General features: G+C 31.0%; 2 protein-coding genes across 4 annotated transcripts; both read right to left on the bottom strand.

Annotated features, from left to right (window-relative positions):
* Window positions 1-919: 919 nt before the first annotated feature.
* Window positions 920-6,678, bottom strand: LOC113870878 (beta-galactosidase-like). 2 transcript variants are annotated; one of them, XM_027507403.1, is made up of 19 exons: window positions 6,403-6,678; window positions 6,207-6,302; window positions 5,784-5,896; window positions 5,584-5,650; window positions 5,368-5,460; window positions 5,113-5,256; window positions 4,653-4,741; window positions 4,461-4,566; window positions 4,248-4,335; window positions 3,974-4,092; window positions 3,722-3,883; window positions 3,359-3,534; window positions 3,137-3,246; window positions 2,941-3,050; window positions 2,730-2,840; window positions 2,277-2,387; window positions 1,967-2,172; window positions 1,747-1,881; window positions 920-1,364 (listed from the first exon to the last, which is right to left on the bottom strand). In XM_027507403.1, the coding sequence occupies exons 1-18, from the start codon at window positions 6,577-6,579 to the stop codon at window positions 1,776-1,778; spliced, it is 2,184 nt and encodes a 727-aa protein (XP_027363204.1). In that variant the 5' UTR covers window positions 6,580-6,678; the 3' UTR covers window positions 920-1,364; window positions 1,747-1,775. The 2 variants fall into 2 exon arrangements, with proteins under 2 accessions (XP_027363204.1, XP_027363213.1); XM_027507412.1 differs by having other exon boundaries at window positions 929-1,359.
* A 2,384-nt stretch (window positions 6,679-9,062) lies between these two features.
* On the bottom strand, window positions 9,063-15,297 carry LOC113870866 (beta-galactosidase-like). 2 transcript variants are annotated; one of them, XM_027507385.1, is made up of 19 exons: window positions 14,821-15,297; window positions 14,628-14,723; window positions 14,358-14,470; window positions 14,165-14,231; window positions 13,951-14,043; window positions 13,639-13,782; window positions 13,078-13,166; window positions 12,888-12,993; window positions 12,699-12,786; window positions 12,347-12,465; window positions 12,095-12,256; window positions 11,654-11,829; window positions 11,427-11,536; window positions 11,236-11,345; window positions 11,021-11,131; window positions 10,577-10,687; window positions 10,267-10,472; window positions 10,047-10,182; window positions 9,063-9,666 (listed from the first exon to the last, which is right to left on the bottom strand). In XM_027507385.1, exons 1-18 carry the CDS (start codon window positions 15,016-15,018, stop codon window positions 10,077-10,079), a joined length of 2,205 nt encoding a protein of 734 aa, XP_027363186.1. In that variant the 5' UTR covers window positions 15,019-15,297; the 3' UTR covers window positions 9,063-9,666; window positions 10,047-10,076. The 2 variants fall into 2 exon arrangements, with proteins under 2 accessions (XP_027363186.1, XP_027363193.1); XM_027507392.1 differs by having other exon boundaries at window positions 9,256-9,662; window positions 14,358-14,723; window positions 14,821-15,284.
* Window positions 15,298-19,009: the final 3,712 nt, after the last annotated feature.

The raw sequence follows: 19,009 nt of genomic DNA, 5'->3' as shown, positions 1-19,009 counted from the left end.
ATTTCAGTCACGTCAATTCGTACCTAATTTGTGTAAATCTTTTTGTAACGAAATGGGATTCCTCTATGATGAAACTTTGAATGACTTGTGTGCTTAATTATTTATTGCTATACGTGAGTAAACAGGTTTAATGTACAGTGACACAACCCGCAAGGGATTGAGCATTATTGGATGATAAACGCTAACCAGTGTTCTTAGAGTATTAATTAAGAAATTAAGAGTGATGCTTTTTCAAAACTATAATAAATATACATCCTCCTGTAATTTCTAACGCAATTTAACGTAAATTTTAATAAAAATTTACTATTTTTAATTTCTTATTCAGTGCTTTTAGAGCACTCGTTAACAAGACCATTGTTGAATTGAACAAAATTACTTTGCAATTTGAATGGACCAAATAAAACCTTAATTAGACCCTGCATGCTTGCATTACTTTTAGTTTCATTATTATTTATAGTTTTAGGGTAGTTTCTTTTCATACCACATTTCTAAAAATTAAATTTTAAGAGAAACTTATCAAATTTAATTTTGAAAATGACTTCTTTTTGGGGTGAGTTTTATTTATCTTTGTTTGGTGAGTAATTTTGAAAGTGACTATTATATTTCAAAATTTTATTTCTAAAAAAGAAATAATAATGTGGTAAAAAAAAGATGGTGCAAAAATAATTTCCCCAAAATTTGTTATCAGATATTATTATCAATTTTCGAAAGTCACATTGGTATCAATTAATCCTAGTCCAGTCTGGTGGACTCATTTGTGACACTAGGCTTTGTCCAATACAATTTTTTATTTTTGGATGCTCCCCTGGAAGTTGGTTTAGCGAAAGATTGAACTTAAATTTCTTTAATATGTTATAGTCCTTCGTAATCAAGAAGCACAATAGCATCAAATCATGATGTTATAAGATAAATATTTTAGACGACACTCGGAAGCAACTTTTATTACTTTCAATCTGTTCTTACATAATAACTTCAATGGAAAATCAAATAATTATTTTTGGCAAAATGTAGTATTTCGACACATTATGTAGCAGTGTATAAGGGCCCAATCTTCATTGATGCAAGCCCTGTAATACAAGGATCAATGTATTTCTCTCCTATATACATATTTTATTTTGGCCAGGCAGTGCATGATTAGACCCTGCCAATCTTTTAGGGTGTAAACTTGGAGCTACTATAAGACTTGGAGCATCAATGTTGAGCTTCAAATACTTTATATACTGAACTTTATAATATTATAACATCTGAACCACATTTATTTGGTAAATTGCAGCACACAGGATCCTAACTGCATAGGGACTCAATTGAGACCTTTGCATTTCCACGCCATAGTTATAAGACATATATTGTTTGCCAATGCTGTTCTGCACAAAACACCACAAGGGTAATAAGCAGCAGCAGAACAAAAGGATAATGAAAACATGGAAATTATAAAATTCAAATGATCTTATATCTAGTGATTTCTATATGCTGTTGTCATAATAGTTGAGGAGACAGAGAAAAGATATATAACATCAAGAACGTTAGTTGTTAACATAGTTTGGACTTTGGAAAACATTGAGAAAATCCAGGGACTACTAAGTTACGGGGCCTTAAAGTAAAATTAGGTTAAAATTGTGTTCTTAAAACAGCACCATAAATTCAGCCGACATCCAAAGGATTCTAGCTGAGGACTTTATTAGGAAAATCTTGAAAAAGAGCTATTAAACAAGAGAAGCACTAACGGGAATGGAATAGTTGGAATACCCTTATAGGAGAGCATCATATGGGCAAATTTAAGTTCTTTTCACCAAAGTAATTCCACTAGGGTCACCTCCCCATTCCTCAAACACAACCAAGAAGTTACCACTTGGGTTCAGCCATGAGCTAGGAACATGGTACCTGTCCAAAGGCAAAAGAAAAGGCTCTCAGATATTCAAGTTTTTACATCAAATACTGTTGGAAAACAAGAAGTATAAATTCTCACCATCTTTGGGAGGGTTGTCCACAATTTATACGGCATTTGTTATCAGTGTAAAATCCAGCATAATTACAATTATTACAATTGCCATGCGCTATATATGCTGGCCAATGGCGACCAATGCTCTGACCATTTATCCATACTTCACCCTTTCCCATGCTACTCATATCAAGAGCCAATGGATCATTGCTAGCTGGTGCGCTAAAAGTTGCCTAATAACATTGAAGCATGAAATTAATTACTCAATTTATGCTGAATCAGGTAATCATCAATAGAAGTGGCTGAAATGCAACATTTATTCATATTTTATTCTTACCTTGTACCATGTCAAAGGTTGGTTTTTAGCCACTGATGATCCTCCTGCCCATTCTACAGAATCACTCCCACTTAGAGTGTGAAGGCTCAAGGCTTCACCTTTCAGCCCAACCTGCCCAATAGTATATGCATGTGTTAATCTTTACTACTATGCCTTTCTAAAGCAGAACATAAATCTTTTGTATATTGCACTAAAATCTGCTCAACAAAATACAACATATTATGCATTCTTATCTATCCTAGAATGGTGCAATTGTTTAATTTTTCATGAAATTTTGCTTCATTAGTGATCGAGTTTCAACACATATTAACAATTAGTATCTAACTGTTTTAATCTTCACCTCAGTATTCATGAATTTGTTTGTTCATTTTGGTTTCGGGCAATATACACCCACCATTATAACAAAACCTTTCCAATTTGCTAGTGAGCAATGGAAGGTACAAGATAACAAACCTTGTAAGACCATTTCTGCTGAGACAAGTCCCGTGTTCCCTCATTTAGACCCTTCAGTGTGACTGGGCCCAACACCCCAGCATTCCATGTTTCAAAGTGCAAACCAACATTCTGGAATTTAATGAAAATAAAACATTATTAAAATTTAAAAATCTTACATAATAACAGATTAAAATGTTACAAAAAACATATTAGAAAAGAGAGAACTAACCGGGAGACCAACGGTAACACTAAGTAAAGAAAGCTTGTTATTGCCAGCTGTCAGCTTCACACCGTCACTAAATGTTAATTTAGGATTCCCCAATCCCCCATACACAGTTCCTGCATTCATAAATGTTATGGATATGTGAATCTGAAGTTTGTTAAAGAAAAATGCTAAGAAAAAAATGCATAGTAATGTTATTCACCTGAAAGTTGACCATTAATGAAAACATGAAGAACATGGCCTGCTGACATTACAGTAAGAACGGGAGATTCCCCATTCTTTAAAAATCCTTCATCAGGATTAATGTTGACACTGAACAAAGGATATCAATATTGATTAGATGGAGAGAGGTTATATAATAAGTAAGCAATAAGTGATTAAATTCCAATAATTTAATAAGTTTGATGAGTTGAAAGATGCTTACTCTGTCATATACCACAAATAATCTGTAGAATCGCGGGTCACATTGACCTGCTCCCAAAGTGCATCGGCTGTGATTGAATCACCTTCACTGGATGAGGCAGGTTCTTCATTGTATGACTGCCAAGTAAATGCGCTGTGTACTTGAGTCATCTTTTTCAGCCAGCTATGGGAACCAACCTGCATAAAATTGGTAAACAGTAGTGCCTAATGAATATCCATACTTCAAAATATATTAAAATAATCTTTGTCTGTCCTTCAAGAACTTATTAAACAAAAAACAGACTGATTTCAGCATAAATAATTTCACCACACTTACATTTATTAAACAAAATCATGTTTAACATAATCAACAGGCTTGTGTTACCTTTGCAGTGTTGAAAACTTCAGTTTCGCAGTCAGGAAGAATACTGATAGACCAAGGTGGTAGGTCATATTGCCCATTTCCAAATGTAGCTTTTGCGGAAGATTTTGTGTCATAATTTGCAAGGAATGCAGAACAAGCATCGGAGGTATTGAACACATGTGCCTAAGATTACATTGACAAAAGGAATCAAATGAATTTTCAACACACATGCAACTGTGTTGGTTTTCATCATAAACAAGATAGGAACTTCACCTCAAGGTTATATCCAAGTGATATCAATGTGGGATCTGTAGCCACTAAAGCCGGCTCACATTGTTTAATTGCTTTATGCAAATCTCTCAGATGCCCCCATTTTGGTTCATTTGGAAGTCCTGGTACAATGTTATAGTTGAACAAGCTTCAGGCTAATGTGACATAGCATATTTCAACTGGCAAAAGGTTCTATTATCTTTATGTTTCAAGAGCTTTAAATGTGTGCTATTATCGTCATCCAAAGCTTGTAAACAATTTTAACATTACTGCATACCGTATTCATCAAGGGGAGAATCATAGTCATAGCTTGTTGTAATGAAGAGGCCACTAGACGTCCGACCAAAATTAGTTCCTCCATGGTACTGGACTCAAAAATTATAAATTACACATAAATCAAGGTTTCTAATTGACGAAGATAAATTTACATAGCACACAAGGTGGGAAATATTCACAATGGATAAATCTTTCATGCTGAGGGCCAACATACCATATAGTAGTTAACAAATGCACCACCATTCTGTATGAATCTTGCAACTGAGAATGCCAAGTCTTCTGCTGGTCTACGAGGGTTTGCACTACCAAAATCAGTGTACCTACAAAACAGGAAACATTAATCTAAACGTAGGAGGAAAATTAAAAAACATTTTCATCCTACAAAGGTAGCATTTGTAAGACTTACCAGCCAGTCCAATTCTCAGTCCAAATTTTGGGTTTGTACTTCTTGTTGGGCTTATAGTTTTCACAGTAGAATCCATTGCAGGTGTCAATCTGTGGCATAATTAGTAAATTAATACAGATCAGATGCAAGGGAGTCGAATCAATTTGCCCATGAAAACACAAAGCTTTCTCTCATAAAATTAAAATCAGAAAAAGGAAAAACAAACACAAAGAAAAGGGTCCATTGGGCTTATGAGAGAACAGCAAAAATATCATCATATAGTAAAAGCAATAATCCTATCCCAACCAAAGTAACCAAAAGCATGCTATAAATAAACTCCATCACCACGTAAAGATGGATCACATAAATTTAACAGAACAGAATAAGAATTATAATTTTATTTGGTAAAAGAGAACTCCAAATACACACACACAAATTAAAACGTTTTATGCAAGTGTGGGAAAGAGAAAGAGTAACATACAACAGGATCAGGAGCATCTTCTTGCTTGCACATAACCCAGGGAGCATCAGTATCTAGACCTACGGCCATTTGAGCAGCCCAATTCGTATAAGCTTTTCCAGGAGCACCAATTTGCCGTTCCACTGGTCCAAACTCATTCTCTATCTGCCAATTCAATTGAGTTTTAGCTCTAAATTAAGCACAAACATTATAGTAAATTGTCTCAGTAAACTTTATATTAAAAAGATTATATTTAAATACCATGTATTTATTTACCTGTGACATAATTATTGGACCACCCTGGCTTTGAAACAACTCCTCTGATTTCATCAAGCTGACAATCTTTGCAGTGAATTTTTGCATTGCCGCCTACACAATCATGACAAAAAATTGGACAATTTTTGTTAGAAAATTCACTAAATATTATTAATTAACCAATAATGATAAGTAAATAATTAGAATTAGTGAGGCTACATAATCAAAATTGCATACCTTGAATGGCTCATTGTCTGTTCTGAAAGCAATACCCGGAACATACTTAAGCCAAACAGGAAATCCTCTGAATAGAAAACAGAGCATGTGACCTTTGAGTGATTCCTTAGAATTATTTTTCCCCTTTTTACCTAAGAATTTTCCTTTTCCCAATAATAAAAATAGAAGAAGCTAAACATTCATATCATTAAAATCATTACCCAAAGTTCCATTCAGCACATATGTAGGGACCAATACGGAGATGAACATAAAGGCCAGCTTGCTGTACCAGCTTAACGAACTTTACCAGATCAAACCTATCCTCGAAATAATACTGAAAATTTTCAACATTTTATAAATTAGTTTCTTTTCTTATTTTTGGGAACTTTCTGACCAGTGAAAACAAAATAAAAACAACAACGGATTGAAATTGGAAACACAAACATCCGGAAAATGTTATCTAAAATCCTTAAAGCTTAATTAAGCAACTAATAATAACAAGATTTTATTAAAGAAATATTTTTTATATTTTTGTATTTTCAATGTAATATATATATGTAATAAAAGCTTATTAATTTGCAAGCTTAAATTCAGTCCTAAGATTGAGGATAGTAAAATCGATAAATTTGTTGCATTTGCATTACTTGTCCAGGAGAAGGTTCATGACCATTCCAAAACACATAGGTCTGAATAACGTCAAGGCCTCCATCTTTGGCCTTCTGAATGAGGTCAGGCCACATCTGCAATCAGAAACATAAATTTTAGTCCATGCATTAATGAAAAAAATAAAATGGAAGAAATTATTGAGAAAACAAATTTTGATGCAGTGAGAGTGAGTACTTGAGGTGTGCTTCTTGGATAATGGATGGAGCCAGAGATCAAAATTCTTCTATTTCCATCAACAACAATTGCTCTGTGGTCATAAGTCACAGAGGCTGTGACACTACAAACGCACAAACACAACAGCATTAACACCACCCCATGAAACCTCTTTCTAACTAGATTCTCCATAATCATTATGAAACTCTTGGTGTGTTTCTGAAACCAACAGCGTTGTCTTTCTCTTCTTCACTCTTGTTTACACATGTGAAGTTTGTGAAGAGAGAAAGAGAATGGAGGGAGGGACGAAGAGAAAAGGGGTGGCTTGTTGTTAATTTATATGTTAGTGGACAGTGTGTTTGATATCTTTTGTTTGTATGTTACATTTTATTACAAGGTGAGGTGTGTAGGTTTGATGGGTTAGTTGAAGTATAAGTTGAAGCCAATGTTGCTGCTTTTTGTAGATTTGGAGAACCAAAGAAAAAGGTGGCAAATATGAGTCGCTTTTAACTTCATTTTCCTTCACTTCATCTTTGCCTTTTGCTTTGGGAATTGTAACTTCAATTCAGGTGGCAAGTTTACATTCGATTATCATTTTCCTTTCATGATTTTACTTTTTTATTTTATTGAAAAAGATACGTAAATTTAATTAAGTTAACACTTTTCCTAACTTTGGTTTTCATGATTATTTTTAATCATTTAAAATGATACATTTTATAAACATGTTTTTTTTTGTATTGTTATGTGATAATGTTTTTTAAAGTATTTTTTATTATTTTTAATTGTTTAATGTCAATTATTTAAAGTAATATTACCATTTTTCTTAAATTAATAAAGAAAAATAACCAACAAAGTTTGGTATATAATTGGATCTCTCGATGATATCAAATAAAAACTTTATAATCAAGCTGTTTTTAGTGTAAAAGAAAGTTAAAATGATCTACTCAGTTTATGTCTAATTATTATCACTCAAATACAATTACATTTTACTGAATTTTAGTGTGCAAATAAAGTTATAAGAAAAACGTCAATCAAACAAAAGAAATAATTTACTGAATAAAAAAAATAGAAAAGTGATGTTTAACACACGACCGAAAGAAATTATTATTCAACTAAAATAAATTTGCAGTGTTTGTTAAACTGAGTGAGCAAATTTGTTCACTCTAATAACATATGATACTTATGACTCTATGTTTAATTTAATAATTACCATGACTTTGTTTAATTCTATAATCACCCCGATTTAAAAAAAATTATTTACTTGAAGTCAATGAAAAAATTTGAAATTTTTATTTTGGTAAATTTTCATTCTAGATTAAAGAGGGAAATTATTAATTAAAAATTTCTTTTAATTTGGAATAAAAATCGAAAGGATTCATAAAAAAAGTATTTTAGAATAAAAAATAAAAAGATTTCAAGATATTATTTTAGAGTAGAAAGGGAAAGAATTTTAAGACATTATTTTAGAATAAATAAGGAAAGAATTAAAAGTAATTGTTTTGAAATAAAAAAAAAAGAATTTAGAAATTATATTAGATTAAAAATAAAAAATTGAAAAATAATTCTATAGTAAAAATGAAAAATAAAAATAAAAAGATTTATTTGACAAATGTAACTCTTACTTTTACGTATTTTAGGTACAACATATAAATTAATGTAACGTAGTTCTTGAATACGATTAAATGGATGATTTTGGTTTTTTTTTTTTCTTGTTAATTGATATATAATTAACATATAATTGGTCTCTAAAACATAAATAAAAATTTAAAAAATAAAATAATCGTTAGTGTAAAGAGGAAAGGAAAAATAATCTACTCAATTAATGTCAAATTATTATCACTCAAATATAAGTCTTCCAAGTGGTAAATGATTGCAGATTGTTAAAGATTTATTTAGTATTAAAGATTTATTTACGTGTAATGAAATTCATTGTAAAGTATGTGTAATAAAATTTACATCATAGAATAAGCATCATAAAATTTTGAATAAATAATAATATAAAACCAGAGGCATTAATAAAAAAATTCTCAAGGCTTCAATTGCTCGTTGTGTTAGTAAAGTTAGGTATTTTTGGTTTTGAGAAAATTAAAATTCTAATAGAGGTTAAAAAAATAATTTTTTTACAAATATTCAGAAATTGATTTTTAAACAATAAAATATTTAAAAAATTAAATGACATTGAAGTGATACAGGAGTTAATCAATTCAACACTTAATAGAAAAAAGTTAATAATAAATACTAAATTTTAAGATTTTAAAAATTAAATCTTAATAAATTTTTTTATAAAAACTCCTTACAAAATGTATTACGTTTGTGGAGACAAAAATTGTATCTAAACCTAAAACTTATATCATAAAATTTTAAATAAATATATAAGATAATTTTCTATATAAAAAAATATTTATTTTTCAAAATATAAAGTTTACTTTAGAGGTGAAGCTAGAAGCTTGGACAATCAGCAGCATCAGCAAAATACAAACTTTCATCGGAATTTGAAAGGGGAAGAGAGTATAAGAGTGAAACTAAGGATTGGATGCGTTTGGATACATCTGGGTTGGGTTTGTTTTGAATGGAAATTTTTATTTTAAAAGAACTTATTTTTGTAAAAATGTTTTATTGCATTCATGAGAAAGATTAAAAAGATATGAAATAAAATAAATAATAAGAAAGAGAGTAATTAAAAGTTATAAAAGTTACTATAAACATTTATTAAAAAAATAACTCTCTTGAATACTGCACTCTTCACTCGTGTACCAGATATTTAAAAGCGTAAAAATTGACTGAAAATTATACATAACCATGTTTCGGTAATATCAACAGAATAATTCCTTTAACTTTTGTTGAACCATTGAAAAACTAAAAAAAAGTGACCATTGGAAGCAAGTGCAGTCATGGGGCTTCTTATATATTCCTACACATTTTGTGTGTCCAATAATTTCCTTTTATAGCAATGTGTAAGGGCTCAATCTTGATTTGATACAAGCCCTGTAATACATGGATGAATCAATGTATTCCTCTCCTATATACATATATTATTTTGGCCAGGCAGTGCATGATTAGGCCCTGCCAATCTTTTGGGGTGTAAACTTGTAACTACTAGAAGACATGGGTATCAATGTTGAACTTCAAATACTTAATATACTGATCTTCATAATTTATAAGATCTGAACCACATTTATTTGGTAAATTGCAGCACACAGTATTCTCTGCATAGGACTCAAAACGAGAGCTTCTTTGCATTTCCTATATATTAGCTATGAGACAGATATTGCTTGCCAATGCTGTCTGCACAAAAGACCGTAAGGATAATAAGCATCAATAAAAAACGGTAATGAACGGCAATTTTCAAATTCAAATGACCTATATCAAGTGATTTATATATATTGCTGTCATAATAGTTAAGCAATCAGAGAAAACGAGATTTGATAAAAAGAAAGGGAGCAGATAATTTGAACACCAAAAGTATTAACAATTAACACAAAATGGGAAAATAGAAAATAATCATGGCTATTAAGTTTCACGAAGCCTTTTAAAAAAAAAGAACAAGTTAAATTGTCTTCCTCAATCAGCAACTTAAATCTAGCTGAGGGTTTTTGGTGAGGAATATGTAGGAACAGAACTATTAAACAAGGAGAACACTGAAGGAAATGGAATAATTGGAATACCCTTATAGGAGAGCATCATATGAGCACACTTCATGTTCTTTTCACCAAAGAGATTCCATGAGGATCACCTCCCCATTCCTCAAACACAACCAAGAGGTTACCACTTGGGTTCAACCATGAGCGAGGAACATGGTACCTGTCCAAAGGGAAAAATAGGCTCTCATGATGTTCAAGTATTTACATCACTCAATGTTGAAAATTAAGGTGTGTGAATTCTCACCATCTTTGAGAGGGTTGTCCACAATTTGTGCGGCATTTTTTATCAGTATAAAATCCAGCATAATTACAACCATTACAATTGTCATGTGCTATATATCCAGGCCAATGGCGACCAATGCTCCGACCATTTATCCATACTTCACCCTTTCCCATGCTATTCATATCAAGAGCCAATGGATCATTGCCAGCTGGTGCACTAAAAGTTGCCTAATACCATTGAAGTATGAAATGACTCAATTTATGTAAACACTGGCAATCAACCATCATTAACAGCGACTAAAATGCAACATTTATAGAAAACTTATTCTTACCTTGTACCATGACAAAGGTTGTTTTTTAGCCACTAATGATCCTCGTGCCCATTCCACAGAGTTACTCCCACTTACAGTGTGAAGGCTCAAGGCTTCACCTTTCAGTCCAACCTGACCAATAATATACAAGTATGTTAATCTTTACTACTGCATATTTCCTAAAGGAAAACATAATATAGTGTAAATTGCACTGAGATCTTCTAAAAAATATGTACAATGTATTATGCATTCTTATCTATCCTAGAATGGTGAAGTTGCTTATTTTTCCTTGAATTTTTGCTTCAATAGCGATCAAATTTAAACACAATAACAATCAGCATTTCAGTCTTACCCTCATATTTGTTATTTTATGTGTTGATTTTTTCTTATTGGCAAACACACCAACCAAAATAACAAAACCTTTCCAAGTTGCTAATGAGCAATGAAATGTACAAGATAACAAACCTTGTAAGACCATTTCTGCCGAGATAAGTCTCGTGTCCCCTCATTTAGACCCTTCAGAGTGACTGGGCCTAACACCCCAGCATTCCATGTTTCAAAATGCGTACCAACATTCTGGTATTAAATGAAAACAAAACATTATTAAAATCTAAAAAATATTACTTATCAACAAATTTAAAATGTTACAGAAAACACATATCAGAAAAGAGATAACTAACCGGGAGACCCACGGCAACACTAAGTAAAGAAAGCTTGTTATTACCAGCCCTCAGCTTCACATTGTTACTAAATGTTAACTTGGGATTCCCCAATCCCCCATACACAGTTCCTGCATTCATACAGGAGCATGTTAAACTGGAGTTTGTTAAAGAAAAGTGCTAAGCAAAAGAGGCATACTAATGTTATTCACCTGAAAGTTGACCATTAATGAAAACATGGAGAACATGGCCTGCTGACATTACAGTAAGAACAGGAGATTGCCCATTCCTTAAAAATCCTTCATTACGATTAATGTTGACACTGACCAAATGATATCAATATAAATTAGATGAAGAGATCACAGAATTAGAAAGCATCAAATGATTAACATTCCAATAATTTGTCTTTAAGATGTTTGACAAGTTGAAAGATGCTTACTCTGTCATATACCACAAATAATCTGTAGAATCCCGGGTCACATTGACCTGCTCCCAAAGTGCCTCTGCTGCGATGGAATCGCGTCCACTGGATGAGACAGGTTCTTCATTGTATGACTGCCAAGTAAACGCACTGTTTACTGGAGTCATCTTTTTTAGCCAGCTATGAGCACCAACCTGCATAAAATTGGTCAACCGTACTGCCTAATGAATATCGTACTTGAAAAAATGTTAGCATAGTAAATACGAAATCCAAATGATTTCTTCTCACAACACTGTATAATCTTTGTCTGCCCTTCAAGAAGTTATTAAACAAAAGCAGATCAATTTTTTTTCAACGACAAATTGATTTCTGCATAAATAATTTGACCGCACATACATTTATTAAACAAAAACAAAAAAATGTGAAACTTATTTATCATAGACAGCAGTGTTCGGTTACCTTTGCAGTGTTGAAAACTTCAGTTTTGCAGTCAGGAAGAATACTGATAGACCAAGGTGGCAGGTCATATTGTCCACTTCCAAATTTAGCCTTTGCAGAAGATTTTGTGTCATAATTGGCAAGGAATGCAGCACTGGCACCGGAGGTCTTAAACACATGTGCCTAAGATTACATTAACAGAGGGAATCAAATGAATTTCAAAACATAGGCAACTATGTAGGTTTTCATCGTAAACAAGCATAGGGACTTCACCTCAAGGTTATATCCAAGCGATGTCACTGTGGGATCTGTAGACACTAAAGCCGGCTCACATTGTTTAATTGCTTTATGCAAATCTCTCAAATGCCCCCATTTTGGTTCATTTTGAAGTCCTGGTACAATGGTGTAGTTGAACAAGCTTCAGGCTAATGATAAAATGTTTTTCAGCTTTACCCATGTGGTGCCTACAAGTGAATTTGTGCACTTTGCTTCGACAATAAAATTATCACTTTCTTTTTTCTCTGATATCACTTTAGGCAAAAGGTTCCTTAAATTTTCCAGAGCTTTAAATGTGTGTTTTTATCATCATCCAAAGCATGTAAACAATTTTAACTATACTGCATACCGTATTCATCAAGGGGAGCATCGTAGTCATAGCTTGTGGTAATGAAGAGACCACCAGATGTCCGACCAAAATTAGTTCCTCCATGGTACTGGACACAGAAGTTACATATTAGACACAAATTGAAGTTTCTAGAACATGAATTTACACGACACCTTATGGATAAATCTTATATGTAGAGGGCCAACATACCATATAATAGTTAACAAATGAACCACCATTCTGTATGAATCTTGCAACTGAGAATGCCAAGTCTTCTGCTGGTCTACGAGGGTTTGCACTACCAAAATCAGTGTACCTACAGAACAGGAAACATTAAACTAAACGAAGGACCAAAATAAAAACATTTTCAGTCTACAAAGGTAGCATTTGTGAGACTTACCAGCCAGTCCAATTCTCAGTCCACATTTTGGGTTTGTACTGTTTGTTGGGCTTAAAGTTTTCACAGTAGAACCCATTGCAGGCGTCAATCTGTAGCACAGTCAGTAAATTAACACAGACCAGATGCAACGAGCCGAATCAATTTGCCTATGAAATCACAAAGCTTTCCCTAAAAAAATTGAAACCAAATCTTGACACTTTCTCAATGTTTCTTTTTACATATTTATTTTACAAAGGCTAAAGGACATATAACAGGAGAAAGGTGTGGTAGATAAAAGAATAAAACTGCTGCGGTAAGCCAAAGCACCATCCTCCAAATAAAAGAAAAAGAGAAATGGGTCAAATGGGCTTATGCGACATGGTATAGTAAAAGCAACAACCTTATCCCAACCAAAGTAACCAAAACATACTATTATAAACCCCACCACCCCATAAAGATGGGTCACATAAATTTAACGGAATAGAATAAGAATTATAATTTTATTTGGTAAAAGAGAACTCCAAATACACACACAAATGAAAACGTTTTAAGCAAGTGAGGGAAAGAGAAAGAGTAACATACAACAGGATCAGGAGCATCTTCTTGCTTGCACATAACCCAGGGAACACCAGTATCTAGACCTACGGCCATTTTAGCAGCCCAATTCGTATAAGCTTTTCCAGGAGCACCAATTTCCCATTCCACTGGTCCATACTCGTTCTCTATCTGTCAATTCAATTGGAATTTCTTTTCAACACTAAATTAAGCATCATCAATATCATTATTCTAATTGGCTCAATTAAAACTTTATGGTTAAAAAGATAACAAAACTGAAAAAATCAATGATAAAAATAAATTATATAGCTTATTTAAATACCGTGTAACTGTATTTACCTGGGACATAATTATTGGTCCACCCTGATTTTGAAACAACCTTTCTGATTTCATCAAGCTCACAATCTTGGTAGTGAATTTTTGCATTGCCGCCTACACAAACATCATGACAAAAAATTGGTCTATTAGGAAATTCATTAAAATATTATTAATCAACCAATAATTACAAGTAAATAATTAGAATAAGTGAGGCTCCAAAATGAAAACTAAATACCTTGAACGGCTCATTGTCAGTTCTGAAAGCTATACCCCGAACATACTTGAGCCAAACAGGAAATCCCCTGAATAGAAAACAGAGGATGTGACCTTTTGAGTCATTTCTAAGAATTATTTTTTCATTTAAGAATTTTCCTCTTCTTATATTAAAATTAGAATAAGGTGAACATTGACATCATGAAAATCATTACCCAAAGTTCCATTCAGCACATATGTAGGGACCAATACGGAGATGAACATAAAGGCCAGCTTGCTGTACCAGCTTAACGAACTTTACCAGGTCATATCTATCCTCGAAATAGTACTGAAAATTTTCAACATTACATAAAACTTCAATAAGTTTCTTCTTTTATTTTTGAGAACTTTCTGAACAGTGAAAACAACAAGGAATTGGAATTGGAAACACAAACACCCCATAATAAAAAAATGAAATTTCGGCAAATTTGTTGCATTTGCATTACTTGTCCAGGAGAAGGTTCGTGTCCATTCCAAAACACGTAGGTCTGAATAACATCAATGCCTCCATCTTTGGCCTTTTGAATAAGGTCCGGCCACATCTGCAATCAGAAACATAAATTTAGTTGCTTGCATTAATGAAAAAAATGGAAGAAATGATTGAAATTTTATTTTTTTTGATGCAGTGAGAGTGAGTACTTGAGGTGTGCTTCTTGGATAATGGATGGAGCCAGATATCAAAATTCTTCTCTTTCCATCAACAACAATTGCTCTGTGGTCATAAGTCACAGAGGCTGTGACACTACAAACCCACAAGCACAACAACATTAACACCACCCCATGAAACTTTCTCTTACCTATTAAATTCTCCATCATCATCATCATCATCATCATCATCAAAACTCTTGCTATGTTTGTTTACTTTCCCTCAGTTTTGTTCATTCATTTGAAGTTTGAGAAGAGATAAAGGGGACAAAGAGTTTTATATGTTTGTGGAGTGTCTGGTTTTGAGAGAGAGGTTCTTTTGTTACAAGGTGAGGTGTGTGGATTTGATGGGTGGGTTGAAGTAAACGTTGAAAGCAATGCACCAATGCTTATGCTTTATATAGATTTGGAGAACGAAAGAAAAACGAGGGAAGTATCAAGTATGGCTCCTCTTTCTCTTCTTTTTTCCTTCACACGCAAAACATTACCCGTTAAGTTAATACATCTTCTTTGCTCACTTGTTTAGGAATTTTAAATTCATTTTGGTGCCAATATTTTAAGATTTTTGACGTATAAAATAAAGAATAAATAGATAAATAAAATATATTAAAACGGTAAGAAAGTAAGTTAAAAAGATATGTTTTTGTATTAATAGAAATAAAATTAAAAAAATATTTTTATTTAAATGAATAATAAATAAGATAAATAAATAAATTTTATAAAAAATATTTTAATAATTATTACTATAATTTATTTAATAAAAAGTTAAAAAACTTAACGTAAGATTTTTTTCTTAATATTTATGTTTTATGTTTTTTAATTATTTAACATTAAAATGATAATAATAATAATAATAAATGTAAGTTACATTTACTAAGAGAAAAAATTTGTTGGATAATTTTTTTTTTATATAAAATCACTGCTCTTAATTTTTTTTCCTCACACAATCGCCTTGTCCCAACAAAATTTTGGATGATTTTACTTTGTCCTATTTTGAAAGATAGTTAACTATAATTAAATTAACATATTTTGTTATCATTAGTACTTTGTCTTGACTCTAATCATTCAAAAATAATAAAAAATTATAAAACAATATATTAAAAATTTAATAAGGATAAAATAAAATAAAAAATAAATATACTTTTACTGTAAAATAAAAAAAAACAGGTAAATGATCTATTCAGTTAATGTCAAATTACTATCAATCAAAGCAAATAAAATTTCTAAGAAAAACGTTAATTAAACAAAAAAAGAATTGCCTTTCTAAATAAAAAGGTTTATTTCAAGAAGACAAGAGTGGTGTTTCGATACACGACCAAAAGAAGGTGTTTGTAGACCAAATTAAGTTGTAGCGTTTATTAAAATGGGTCAGCATGATTGTTCTATATTAATGAATATGTGATATTTATGGCTTTGTTTAATTCAATAATCACCTTGATTGCATATTTTGTAGGTGTTGTAAGTGTTATTGATTAATTAAAATTAGAGTTTTATTTTAATAAAATAGTTATACTTAATGATATGACATATTATTAAAATAATCTTAAAATTTGGCTAAAGCAAAGACTCTTCTTACCATGATTGTGCATTTAAGAATAAATACGGCGTTTGGGTTTGCGTGGCTTTCACAACGACCTATATTTCATGCAACCACCTTCCTTCCGTATTAGACAAGACTCCACCAATGCCAACCCTTTTAACCAACTTTGAGTCCAATCCCGTTATGAAGCTTTCAACATCAAATTTTACTCAAATACAATAAAAGCTACAGAAAGAAAGTAAAGTATAATTAGAAAAATAATATGAGATTGTAACAAAATACTTTTAATGTATATTATATTATGAAATTGTTAAATTTTATTCATCGATCTTTAGTGATAATTATATCATACATTTTATAAACTACACACCCACTTTGAAAAGAGTAAAATCCCTAGTTGAAGACCCGTGTAGAAATTTTCTCAAGTAATTTAACCACAATTTTAACTTGACAATTCTTTTTGTCAATATCTTTTACAATAAAAGAAGCTTTATCTGTAGTATGATAATGAATTTTAATTTCTTAAAAAAAAAAACAAAGAGGACAATGAATATAGATTATTATAAATAATATAAATGATACATGCCCACACATGCGGGTGTTTGTGTGAATTTTATGGTCATGTTTTTAAAAGGATAATTGGATTGGATGCTCAGAAAAGTGAAGTTGAAGCATCTTAACACGTGTACCATGACGTAGATCCTTTGACTCCATCCATTATCCATCTTTAATTCATTCCAAGAACCAACCATAACATGCCACGTTTTCATTGATAAAGCAGTGTCATAGACTCGTTAAGTATCGAGTATGTAGCCCATAGTCCTGAGTTTTGTTTTTCTTTTTTCTTCTTTGATAACCATATATATAACTCATGTTTGATTTTAATTGAAATAAGTTTTGTACCAGTTTTCTACATTCATGAGAATTATAAATTAAGTTAAATGATATAAAATAAAATGATTAACTATTATATATATTTATGTTATCAAAATAATATCACTCTTACATAATACTGCATTCTTCACCCGTGTAACATATGATGACAGCAAATATTTACAATTATAGGTAGAAATCAAAGGATTCATATATTCATTATATTGATTAAAGAATGATATGATGGAGGGATTAAGATCTGATTGAGTGGTGGCAAGGGATTAATTTAATAAATGCATTACAAATTAATAACTTTTATCTTATAAAGATAAATATATGAATATTAAAATCGTGCAAAATTTTAATAAAATTTAACAATAATTTTGAAATTATTCAATTATGATAATCTCATGGTCTTCAAATGAAGCGGTGTACTTGCCCATTCTCAAAATGGAGTTCAAAATCATACAGATAGAATAAATAAAATATAAATATTTACATTACTTATTTATAAGTTTCTCTGGCTGAGGATCTATATTTATTTAACTTCAGTTGTTGGTCTGCGTATAATAATAGTGTTTGATTTGTGTTTAACATATATGCTAATTATAATAACTTAATTGAAGAACTTTAAATTTATTGGTGATTATATTTGAATTTAATTCAATGCATAAATTATAGGTATATATGATTATTTGACTCTAAGGGTGCTTTCTTTTTTTTGTTACACAATACATGAATTCAAGAAGATGGAATTTTTACGAAGAACTTAAAAGAAAAAGGAAATTGATAAGAGAAATAGAAAGAAAGAAAAGATTAAGTTATGTTAATTTAAAGCGATTTGAGAACAAATCATGAGGTTAAGAATTTGATACCATAAGCAAAAAGCAGTTAGTGGCAAATTGCAACTTGCCATGGCACGCAGCTATAGATTTGTGGAGGGGCGGTGAGGATGAGACTGCCACGTTGTCACTTTGGTGATAGCTCCTCCTCAATCAATAATTCCATATTCTCATACTTTAAGGTTAACGTTATCAATATTAATGATAAAGTAGATGTTTACTAGAATTTTAGGAATATTATTTTTAAAATATTAAAATAAAGCATTTTATTTAATTTTTTTTTATAACTTTCGTATATCTTATTATATATTAAAAGATACATAATAAGAAATGATAAGTGCTAGTCAATACTTTAAAAATATGAGTAAATAAACTTAAAAATAATAAATTTTAATTAAAATACATTATTAAAGTTTTTTCATGTAACTATTAATGCAATTAAATATGTTTTTAATAAAAAAATTAATTAGTGTGGTAAGGGATACTAATTAATAGATAACACTTGTTGGAAGTTAAAAACACGATTTGGTTAAGTAGTTATTAATTTTTTTTTTATGTAAATTGAGTGAGTAGTTAGTAGTATCTACTTGGGTATATTGTTATTATGAACCATTTGAATAATAAGAGATATGAAGTGATAGTCCTCCAAGTTAATATATGATATATTTCTCTATTTTTTATATAAATAAGATCGTATATAAATATGGACTTACATAATGAAATTTGGTAGAATAATCTGATAAAAAAAAACTAAGATATATTTTAATATATTAAAAATATCATCGTATAAAAAATGTTTGAATAATTTTAATCATGATACAATTATTACTATAACTTAATTTATCATATTTATACTACGATAGTCCAACTACCAGTTATGCATTTATTTTTAAATTTAATTTTAATTCACTAGTAATAAGAATTTTCT

Source organism: Abrus precatorius, unplaced genomic scaffold, assembly GCF_003935025.1.
Source record: "Abrus precatorius isolate BTA unplaced genomic scaffold, Abrus_2018 Scaffold10, whole genome shotgun sequence".
Classification (NCBI taxonomy): Eukaryota; Viridiplantae; Streptophyta; class Magnoliopsida; order Fabales; family Fabaceae; genus Abrus; species Abrus precatorius.
Note: the sequence above shows the minus strand (reverse complement) of the source record. Positions and strands in the feature narration are given on the sequence as shown.

Excerpts from the sequence above, each read along its gene's own strand:
- LOC113870878 (XM_027507403.1), bottom strand. The coding sequence starts at position 6,579 with ATGATTATGGAGAATCTAGTTAGAAAGAGGTTTCATGGGGTGGTGTTA. Across the intron at positions 3,247-3,358 it reads TATTTGTGGTATATGACAGA|TGTCAACATTAATCCTGATG; the intron begins GTAAGCATCTTT and ends TCCTTTGTTCAG. Across the intron at positions 2,173-2,276 it reads AACCTTTGACATGGTACAAG|GCAACTTTTAGCGCACCAGC; the intron begins GTAAGAATAAAA and ends CAATGTTATTAG.
- LOC113870866 (XM_027507385.1), bottom strand. The coding sequence starts at position 15,018 with ATGATGATGATGATGATGATGATGATGGAGAATTTAATAGGTAAGAGA. Across the intron at positions 11,537-11,653 it reads TATTTGTGGTATATGACAGA|TGTCAACATTAATCGTAATG; the intron begins GTAAGCATCTTT and ends TCATTTGGTCAG. Across the intron at positions 11,346-11,426 it reads CATTAATGGTCAACTTTCAG|GAACTGTGTATGGGGGATTG; the intron begins GTGAATAACATT and ends GTATGAATGCAG.